Source organism: Helianthus annuus, chromosome 2, assembly GCF_002127325.2.
Source record: "Helianthus annuus cultivar XRQ/B chromosome 2, HanXRQr2.0-SUNRISE, whole genome shotgun sequence".
Classification (NCBI taxonomy): Eukaryota; Viridiplantae; Streptophyta; class Magnoliopsida; order Asterales; family Asteraceae; genus Helianthus; species Helianthus annuus.
The window spans coordinates 73,150,532-73,162,566 of record NC_035434.2 but is presented as its reverse complement, the minus strand read 5'-3'; the positions used below and the strand labels follow the sequence as shown (position 1 = coordinate 73,162,566).

The window sequence follows — 12,035 nt, the reverse complement described above, 5'->3', positions numbered from 1 at the left end:
CCATAACGTATAACACAATGGCGATAACATATAACACAATAAGTATCAGACTAAATAAAAACACAATTGATGACAACAGATAAAAGACACAATTAATGACAACAAATAAAAGACGCAATAGAGAGCAGATGAAGACACAATGGAAAACAAACTAAAAACACAATACACAACAAACTAAAACACAATGAACAAAGATAACAAAAAAAAAAAAAAAAAAAAAAACTGAACAAATTATTAAAACACAATGGACAACATATTAAAACACAATAAATAACATATTAAACACAATGACCTGAACTAATAACACAATTTATAGAAAACCAATATATGACACAATATATAACACCATCTTCATTGTGTCATATATTGTGTTATAGATTCTTACCCTTCTTACCCTTCTTATTTATTTTATCCTTTGTATTTGATCCTAACCCATATATATATATATATATATATATATATATATATATATATATATATATATATATAGGGTAATGCTAGACAAAAAACCCTCAAATTCTTAGAAAACTCTGGAAACCCAAATCTCCCCCCATTTTTACCCAACCTCCCGACATTTTTTTTTTTGAAAAAAATTACACATGTAATATACATGTTTTAGAGTGTTTTGGGCCAAAAAAAACAAAAAAGCGCCGAAGGGATTTTTTTTTTTTTAAATAAACAAAATTCAGTGCCTAACATGTGTTAGACAAAAATGCTGAAAGTTGCTAAAATTTTTTTTTTTTTTAAATTATCCCTTCGGCGCTTTTTTGATTTTTTTGGCCCAAAACTCTTAAAAACATGTATATTACATGTGTTATTTTTTTTAAAAAAAAAAAATGTCGGGAGGTTGGGTTTTCTAGGGTTTTTTTTATATAGATAGGGTTTTCTATCTAACCCTACCCTATATATATATATATATATATGAGTTGTATGTATATGTGTGTGTGAGGGGAGTTTGTCCTGTAGTGGACTGACTTGACCGTCTTCCACCCGAGGATTTGGACGCCGCTATGGGGGGGGGGGGGATGGATTGAGATGCGGCGCTGGTGGGGGACGCTCCAAGGCTGCTCCCCACACTTTGCAGCCTGATAGTGGAAAGTAAAGCGGTTGTAATGCTATATTAAGAAATGTAAGAAGTAAATGTTGTTAAACAACTATAATCAAAACCCATTTATTCCAAGTGTCCAAAGCATAACAAGTTTCCATCTTTTAATGCCACCACAAGTCACAACACTAGTCATCTGCAACATAGAAACTATCCAATTACAATCGAACGAAACCTCCAACAACTAGCGAGTCGAAAATCTCAAGTCTTCACAGCTCCACGAGCCGGGCTCAAGTAATTTGTCACCATTCCCATAATAGCAAACCTGAATCACAATATCAACGCATTTTGTTGTGTTATGTTTTATCTCTAACGGTCGGTCAAATATGTTATTTAGCTAAAAACAAATGGGTTGAAAATAAACCAATAATCAAAGTAAGTTTATGCGAATCAGTTGAACATGTTTCAGTTAGTTATAATCCTGATTGTATAATATTAAGCTAAGCTATTTACTGAACATGTTGCATGAAAGCCAGTGGAACCGAACCCTGAAGACCGCTACAAGTTGGTGTAATGAATGATATGATATGAGAAAACAAACTTACATAAAGCCAGTGGAAATCTGCTTTAAATCAGTCTCTATATTCTTCATATTAGCAAGTGACTGGGCACAGAATATGAGAGCAAGCCATGAACCAAGCTTGTACTGCAGCAGCAGAAGAAAAAAAAATCCATTAAGTTATGCGAACTTTGAGGTTGCTGAAAGGGTGAAACATTTTAACACAAATCCTAATAGGTACAACTTACACTCAAAATCTTATGTTGAATCTCCTATTCACCTGCTGCTAAGACTATGGGGGTGTGGAAGGGCTTGGGTTGGAGGCACTCCTCGACACGTGGCGAGGGTGGGATCCACAAGGTAATACTCAAAAACTAGGGGTGTGTTGTGGCGTGGCCAGCCATGTGGATTTTTTTTGGTTTGGCAACGGCTACCCCCAACGGCTAGATCGAACCAGACAACCAAAGCCAGCCATGTCACCCAGCGCCCCCCCCCCCCCCCCCCGGCCCACGCCAGGCTCAATCCCCACGCCAAAGAGGCAACGCCATGCCCAACGCTTGCCCGGGATGGAGCAGCCGGCGTTGAACCCAAACCGCCTCCCATCCCAAGCCTCACACCCCACAGTCTAATCCAGTTATCGGTAGTTACTGTGACCTAATTCTAAATCTAATTCAGTTATCATCCCTAAAATTAACCCAAAATTGCTTAACTAAACCCTAATATTCTACCGCACCTTCTAAAAATAAATAAATTGCTTAACTAAACCCTAATATAAATAAATGTTCCAAATCATTACAGTTACTGAACTAATCCTCCAGATCTTAATGTCATAAAACAGACAGCAATTCAACAGACATACGTATTCTTATAATATCAAATTGAAGAAACTCACTCGGAACATAACACCGGCGACACCGAAGATGATGGCGATGAAACCGGAGTAATCGATGGGGAGATTGTCAGGGTGAACCGGTTGAGGCTTGTACGGCTTCGCCGACGACGGTTGCCGGGGATCGTTGCCGGACGACGACATGGTTGCAGATCTGATTTCTTTCAATCTTCTTGTTTCACGGATCACAATATCAAATAAATGCCTTTGGGCATGGCTAAGCTTTTTTAAAGGCTACCTTATTCCCACAACCCCTATATCTTATTTTCACATCCCTACTGTATATGGGCCGTATACAAAATATACGGTCCGTATAGAATGTTTTTGAATAGAAAAATGCGCAGAGAATGTTTTTTTTTATTTTATTATATACAGCCCGTATATAGTTATACGAGCCGTATACAAGTGTATACGATTTATAAAAAGTATACGGCTCAATGGATTTATTTCTGAGGTTTTTATGTTTACCAAATGTATACGGGCCGTATAACTGTATACGGGCCGTATAGATTGATGTTTTTCAATTATCAAGTTTTTTCCCGTAAAAACACCATCATTCTAGGGTTTCTAAACTCTTCATCACCTTTAAACAACGTTGATCGGAACACGCCGCTTAAATCGGAGCACAAGTAGAGTAACGTTACCGATCAGTTCGTTGATCAAGTAACTAGCAGAAGAACCCGACACAAACAAGTTCTCCACAGTTTGTTATTCAGATCTCTATTCGGTCATCTTTCCAAACTACAACACACGATAACTTTAAACTTTATAGTGTGTGATTTGACCAGGAAATGATTGGAGATGATTGCTACTTTTAATAAGCTGTCATAGTTGTCAAATTCGATTTCAACAAATCTTTTCCTTTTCCTTCAATTTCTAGAACATTCTCCGTAACATGAAGACGTGTCGGGTTCTTCTACTAGTGGTATTTTAATGAAGTATTGAAGATTGAATGTGCAAACCCAACCGTTTTTTACTACAGAAACGGTGGCTATGCGAAATACAAACCGCAACTGTTTTTTACTACGGAAACGGTGGCTATGCGAAATACAAACCGCAATCTTTTGTGACTATGGGAAACACAAGTTTTCTTTTTGAGCTTGATGATGTCCGTTATCTCAGTTGAGGCGGGCATTGTTTAAATCTGAATATAAGTAGATGTTACGTGTAACTTCATTAAACCAAGAACAAAACCTATTTCGAAACACATGTGTTCGTATCAACGTTGTTTATCACCCTGTGTGAGCATTGGAAACCCGACAAACAGTCTTGACAACTGTGACAGCTTATCTATCTGTGTGTGTCACATCCATCCTGTTATAGCAATCGATATGATTAATTTTACAGATTTTTTTCTAATTAGCATTGTTAACTACCAAAAGAATGCATACACAAATAGTTCTAGTGGACGAAGCAAAGAGACCGTTGTGTATATGAATCACGTTTTTTTCTAATTAGCGTTGTTAACTACCTAGAAATTGATATGGTGAGTTGGTAATCAAAATCAAGATGTCAGACAACGTGCCTTTCGAGATCCAAGAGGAAATAATCAAACGGCTTCCAGTAAAATCACTGATTCGATTCCGATCAGTCTCCAAATCATGGAAAGCTATTGTTGTTATTGTGCCTATTTCGGTTGTTCAGTACTTTCGTGATAATAAAACAAGAAATAATCAAACGGTTTCCAGTAAAATCACTTATTCGATTCCAATCAGTCTCCAAATCATGGAAAGCTGTTGTTGTTATTGTGCCTATCTCGGTTGTTCAGTACTTTCGTGATAATAAAACAAGCAGACATTGATTTTGCCAAGATTGAAGGAAAGAATCTGGCCATAAGCGTTGTGGATTCTCAGCGTTATTCGAATGTAAGTGGATCGGGTTCTGCTAGTTATTCGGAATGTTTCGAATCATCACAGAAGACGTGTCGGGTTCAACTCTCCTATATCAACATACTCTTCTCCAGACGCTTAGTTGTTACGAATGACAACTTGAGGGGTCTAGTTAACTTTCAGATTCAGATTCAATTCAGGAAGCATATGATTGGAGCGCAGGAATCAATGCAAAACCCTCACCCTCAAAATCAACCAGAAACCAAAGGAAAAAGGGCAGATAATGGCTGATGGTTCTTCGTTGAGGAAACCAAACGTAGACGGAAATGATAGGCCTGGTAACCGGAAGAGAAAAAACCCTAGTGCATATTCAATCTTGATTGCTTCATTAAAATTACAACACACGATAAAATGCTTGGAACTCACCTGATAACAAATAATCAGTTCAAACTTTCAACAATCGACGTCTGGTCCTTGTTTTTCCACATCATTCTGTCACTTTGTGTGTTGACGAAGCTAACAAACACATTGGTATTTTCTCAAAATGTGCAAACTTGAAGAATCTCACTTCATTATGTATGTGCTTGTGCGGTAGAAACCGGTGATGAATTTGTGTATCTAAATCAGGTTCTCTGCCTTAGATCGGTCATTCCTTGTGATACATGAACGTTGTATTCTTGTCTTTTAGAAGAGTTGGTATTGAACCAAGAATACTTCAAACATTCTAAACCCTACTTGGAAACAAACCAACAAAATCCTTATACTCTTCTAGCAGAACCCGACACGTCTTCTATCATGTGACGGACACAGGTGCAAGAGAATGGCGAGTTATTTTCAGTTATTTCTGTTGATCCACAAATTCCATTGTTTAAATCAGAATCAGGTTCTCAAAACAAGGATCGTTCTAATAGATTAAAGAGAATAAACCAATTTTTACCATTTTTTACCCATAGTATACGGGCCGTATAACAATATACGACCCGTATACATCGTTCGTATACATTGTATACGATCAGTAAAAAAAATTTACCGAGAGTATACGGCCGTATAAACCGTATACGGCCCGTATACATATGGTAAAAACCTCTGTAATCTTTATATAGTTTGTGATTTGACCGGTTGTATTAAGTTATCTCTGTTGAATTTGATTTCAACAAATCTTTTCCTTTTCCTTCAATTTCTAGAACATTCTTCGTAACATGAAGAGAAATCAATTGTATTTTTTTAGTTGCTTCTCTTGTTAAGTTTCTGAACCAACCGAAATCCACAAATTCCAACAGTTACTTCGTTTTTACCGTCCGGTTTCCAAACTCTTTCACTCAAAGTTAATATTCACTGTGGTGGATGCAAGCATAAAGTTAGAAAAATACTCAAGAAGATTGAAGAGTACACAACTGAAGGTTCAGTGCACGAAAAGTTTCTTACGAACGATATGTATCAGGAAGCTCAGTATCAACAACTTGTGAGTGGGAATATGGCTATGAAGAATAGTATGGATAAACAATCACCGGTACGGATTTTGGTGTTTTGGTAGGTTGAAAGAGGTGAATGGTCCTTGTTTTTCCATGTATCAACAATCACCGAACGTGTCGGGTTCTTCTGCTAGTAATATGAGTCTGAGTCCATTGTGGTTCGTGAACGTATTGTTGAAATCGTCCATCACTTAAGACCTTGAAAGATTTGTTGAAATCAAAGAAAAGAGTAACTAGCAGAAGACGTGTCGGGTTCTTCCAATAAATTGTGTATGTGCTTGTGTTGTAGAAACCGGTGATGAACTTGTGCTGTAGAAACCGGTGATGAACTTGTGCTGTAGAACGTTGGAAACCCGACAAACAGTCTTGACAACTGTGACAGCATATCAATCTTCATTGCTTCATTAAAATTACAACACACGATAAAATGCTTGTAAAATTGCATCAACTCTCCTATATCAACATACTCTTCTCCAGACGCTTAGTTGTTATGAATGACAACTTGAGGGGTCTAGTTAACTTTCAGGTTCAGATTCAGGAAACAGATGATTTGTAAAAAAAACTGGTTGATGAAACCGAAGTTGTTATTTCTGTTGTTCAGTACTTCCGAGATCTGATCCAACCGAAATCCACAAATTCCAACAAATTGCATCAGGAAGCTTAACTTTAACGGACGATATGTATCTTCTACCATGTGACGGACCCAATTTTTGCAAGTTAAATCCACAATCAACGTATACAGGTGCAAGAGAATGGCGAGTTATTTCTGTTTAATCTATTACAAGCTACAACACACGATAACTTTACACTTTATATAGTGTGTGATTTGACCGGTTGTATTCAGTTATTTCTGTTGATCCACAAATTCCAACAAATATTTCACTCCAGTAGCTGAAACCAAACGTAGACGGAGATGATAGGCCTGGTAACCGGAAGAGAAAAAACCGCAGTGATTCGGAATGTTTCGAATCATCACAGAAGACATGTCGGGTTCTTCTGCTAGTAGTATGAGTCTGAGTCAATTGTGGTTCGTGAATGTTTCGAATCATCACAGAAATCGTGTCGGGTTCTGCTAGTAGTATGAGTCTGAGTCCATGCGACGGACACAATTCTTGCAACTTAAATCCACAATCAACGTATACAGATGCAAGAGAATGGCGAGTTATTTTCAGTTATTTCTGTTGATCCACAAATTCCATTGTTTAAATCAGAATCAGGTTCTCAAGACAAGGATCGTTCTAATAGATTAAAGAGAATAAACCAATTTTTACCATTTTTTTACCCATAGTATACGGGCCGTATAACAATATACGACCCATATACAATCATCGTATACATAGTATACGATAGGTAAAAATATTTTTTACCAGTCGTATACGGCCGTATAAACGGTATACGACCCGTATACGCATGGTAAAAAATGGTAATAGGTTGTGGTTCAGCCAAAATGACATCTAGCATTACTAACGGTTCAAGTAAGTATCTAAAATTTTGAAAATTCAGGTTTACCTTGTTAGTTTCTCAAACACTAATAAACATCTGCTTCCTGAATCTGAATCAGAATGTTAACTCTTTCACTCATAAACATCTGCTTCCTGAATCTGAATCAGAATGTTAACTCTTTCACTCATCAACATCGAGGGTTGTATCGGAATCAGGCGTTGGAAGGATTGTAGTAGTAGGACATTGGTACCACTGTGAAAGTTGCATCAGGAAGCTCAACTTTAACGGACCGGTTATTCGACCGAGTAATCAATTGGATTTTTTTAGTTGATTCTCTTGTTAAGTTTTTCTGACCCAACCGAAATCCACAAATTCAAGTCAAGGATCGTTCTAATAGATTAATGAGAATAAACCCTCGTTTATTCATCTTCATCTTCATCTTCAAGAACAATGATGAACAGATGATGTTGGGAATTAAACGCATGTACGTGACAAAACAAGGATCGTTCTAATAGATTAAAGAGAACAAAGCAAGGATGTTGTGAATTCGCATAAACATATATTCGTTTCATAACCTCCTGCTATAAATCAACCACAACTGACAAAGAGCCTATATTAGAAACCATCCTATGTCTTTTACCAACCGAAGAGGCAGCAAGGACAGATAATACTTCATTTGTCGAGAAACCATATTGTCAAGAAACTAACATCTTTTAATACTTCATTTGTAACCGTAAGGATAATGCAAATTTGTACGTAAAGATCTCTACACAAACTGTGTATGTGCTTGTGCTATAGAAACTGGTGATGAATTTGTGTATCTAAATCAGGTTCTCTGCCTTAGATCGGTCATTCCTTGTGATACATGAATGTTGTATTCTTGTCTTTCAGAAGAGTTGGTATTGAACCAAGAATACTTCAAACATTCTAAACCCTACTTGGAAACAAACCAACAAAATCCTTATACTCTTATAGCAGAACCCGACACGTCTTCTATGATGATTCGAAATATTCACAAACCATAATGGACTCAGACTCATACTACTCACCCTTCCCTGAGGAAAAGTTTTCCCGACGACTCAAGACAAAGCAGTTGGTTTAGGTTCATATCAGCGTTGTTTATCACCCTGTGTAAGCATTGGAAGCCCGACCACTAGCAGAATCATTGCATTACATCCCCGTTGAAAACAAGTGATTAAAACGCTTCTCCTTACAACTCTCATCAAATGCCTCACCCTTCCTTTTTATTACAGTCATACGACACGTATTTTTGTTTTTCAGTCTTTGTTACTTGTTAAAGTTTTATTTTTTTCTACTTTTAGAAAGATTTGACCACCTAACGACTGTAAAATGTCTCGTGTGATTGACACCTTAAATCCATTAAATACTTTGGGTAAAATCTAATTTTCTTTTCATACGGCCCGTATACAGTTATACGGCCCGTATACATTATTCGTATCTATTGTATACGACCAGGCAAATTCTTTACACATGGTGTATACGGGCCGTATACAGTTATACGGTCCGTATGGAATGAAAAAAACTGACAAAGTCTGAAGGCACAAACTTTGTTAGTTTTATTTTATTATATACGGGCCGTATAACTGTATACGACCCGTATACACCATGTGTAAATAAGTTTTTGCCATGTATTAATATTAGGACCCTTTTTAAATAAGTTATTATTGAGTTATTTGCTTTTTGAAAAGTAATAAGCTTTAAAATGATGTTTGGTAACAAGGGTGTATATGAGGGGAAAAAGCCAATAAGTCACTCCAGGCTTTTTCAAAAAGTTAATAAGTTGTTTTAAAAAGCTTAGGCAAACATGCCCTTAGTTTTAGTTAAATGCTTGGACGTGGTTTCCTATTTTTGTAAAGTTTGTTTTGATTATCAATACCTAAAATAGATTAAGCTTGTTTTATAAGTTTTTCTCTATTATATATGGTCTCTTTGTACCTCTTATAATATACACCTCAATCAATGAAATATTAGATTTCTTCTTCCTATTATTTTCTCGTTCTTCTTTGCTATTAAGCTAGTTTCACAACACATTATCAACACGACTTGCTTTTGGAGTTGGACTCGTATTATCACAAGAATGTTGAATCAAATTATCCTACAAGTAAGTTTTATTTTAATTCATTGAATTTAAGTTGTTATTTATTAATCTCGTATTTACTATTGGTAATGATATATTATTATTATTTTGGATGACTGGTTGAATTATTTCATTGATATCATCCAAAAGAAAGAAAAGAAAAATACATCGTAGACATCACCATTAAAGGGTTTGAAAAAAAAAAGATTTTTCAAACATCACAAAATAAACTTTTGGATCGAACTTAAAGCCTGAAATCGATGAGATTTTATTTGACTTTTGTCAAGTAATGTATTCTATAAGTTTCTGACAAAAAACATCAAAACAATTATAAACAAGAAACGCAATGCGTTCGGATAAACAAGAAACGCAATGCGTTCGAAAAAAATTGGTTGTAAAACTTCACATTCTTTTATTGATTATCTTTTTTTATAGATCTTTTATATATTAAACCTTAACTCTGGCTATTGTATTAGCTTATGGTAAAGATCCGGATTTTAGAATGTATTAGCTCTGTTTGTAACAAATACATTAATTTATTAGAAGAATAATTTAAAGACTATTATTAATTAAGTCACTCTAGTTTTGTGAATAGATTAAATTAGTATAATTAATCAAATCTTTATTCTTATAAACTCTTATTATATTATATAATTTTTTGATATAACCGATTATATGAGAATAAAGTTGTTACGTACATGACTAATAATCTACTAAATGATATTACAAATTAAGATTTGATTTTATTAGTATTTTAGTGGATATTATCTTTTGTTTGAAAATTTGTGACCAACATCTATCCTCTTCTAGAAATTCTTTTCACTCCGTATTAATTGGTGTCCATTTATTTGATGATAAATGCTTTTAATATGCATGCATTATATGAGAATTGAATATATGAAATATTTGTTTGGCAAAACATATATTTCTAAATTAATTTAGAACCTTAGGATACCTTTATAAGAGCTGGAACAATAAAATATATCATTATCCATCCATCCTAATAAAAGACATACCTAGGGTGCCACGTCTTCTTTTTTTAGCCTTTATATGATATGTGGCATTATTTTAACCCTATAAATGACACATGGCATTACTAAGCTTCTTTTCCCATACCCAATCATCAAAAAATAATAAAAAATGCGGATCGTTTTACAAAATTCGGGTCAAATACGCGTTGGTATAAAAGGCTTATTATAATCTGAATTTGTTAAGTTTTCAACATCGCATTAGGGTTTCACCATATTCCCTCTTGCTTTCTTCTCCGTCGATCCTCAAGATCTTCAAATCAAGGTTAGGTCACAGAGACTATCAATTAATCATGTTTTCTCTATTATTCAAAAACCATTCAAATTTGATTTTGATTGTTTTTGTATTTGTATTTGCATTTGCATTTGTATTCGTTCATATCTAGGGTTCTGTATCTTGGGTAAAGCTGGATGAATAGACGAAGATGGTGATCGATGATGGTCGATTGAGACGAAACAGGAGACGGCGGCAACCAGAAAGTTAGGGTTTCTGGCGGTAACAAAAATGAGTTGTCTGGCGAGGTGCAGTGGCAATACTATTTCAGAGGTGGGGTTTCGGTGGACTGAACTCAATGGCGACGACAACGGGTGTAAAATGTAAATGACTTTCAAAATATAATATTATTTAAAGTTGCGTCTAACAAGCCAGTAAATGTTGTAAGCTTTTCCTGATTTGGTTTTTTTTATGTTCTTGACTGGTTTCGTTGTTGTCGATGTGTGATTTAACCTCTATCCAACCGATGTGTGAACAAGGTGGGCGTTGAATGGATCAAATGTTTACTATATTCACTCCTATTTACAATATTAATATATGATATCACATAATATCCATCTAAAATGAGCACATATAATATCTGCATTTCTTGATTCAGTGCTCAATGTTTTTCATTTTTCTTATAATTATGTAAAAACTTAAACACCAAATTTAGTTTACAATTTTCTGAATCCACAACAATTTCGAATCAACAAACCAATGTTTCTTAAACTGTAACTAATTTTTTTGGAGTAAATTACGTTTTTGGCCCCCGTAGTTATATCACTTTTACTATATTAGCCCAAAATAAGAATTTTTAACATATGTGCCCCCATGGTCTCTATAACTAACTATTTTGGCCCCTAATTCTAACCAAACCCCAAACTCTGGTTAATTATTACTCATATGATAGGCACATGATGTCTAAAATGGTAATTTCCCCTCCCCCCTTTTACTGACACATATTAAAAACAAATTAATACTCATTTACACCACATAAACCCCTAAATTCCCATCATCTTCTCCAAGAAAACCCCCAAATCTGCCATTGGAATTCTATTCAGCAAACCACGAGATTAACGACGACGATCAAGCAGTACAACAATGGTGCTAACCCTGTGGTGGGTGCGTGAGAAAAAGGAGCAGTTTGACCCCTACGAAGTTTATGGTATGTGTTCTTAACATCAAAAAATCGTTGCCTTTAGATTATTACAGTAATGTGTTTAAATCTTATACTTTATCACTAATTTTTGAATGGTAATTTCTTCACAACAGGGGATACTCCTAACATATTCACTTTAAGAATCAACCATGGTGGTGTGTGTCACACCCCGACCGCGTAAAATAACGAACCGCGGCGGAAACGTCGGGGAGTGTCGTAACAAAATCATTGTTTCACAACACATGGTGAATGAAGTT

General features: G+C 35.5%; 1 protein-coding gene across 1 annotated transcript; it reads right to left on the bottom strand.

Annotated features, from left to right (window-relative positions):
- Nucleotides 1-1,132: 1,132 nt before the first annotated feature.
- Nucleotides 1,133-2,703, bottom strand: LOC110919100 (protein Asterix). Its single transcript, XM_022163379.2, has 3 exons — nt 2,497-2,703; nt 1,651-1,751; nt 1,133-1,370 (listed from the first exon to the last, which is right to left on the bottom strand). Exons 1-3 carry the CDS (start codon nt 2,635-2,637, stop codon nt 1,307-1,309), a joined length of 306 nt encoding a protein of 101 aa, XP_022019071.1. The 5' UTR covers nt 2,638-2,703; the 3' UTR covers nt 1,133-1,306.
- Between the last annotated feature and the right edge of the window lie 9,332 nt (nt 2,704-12,035).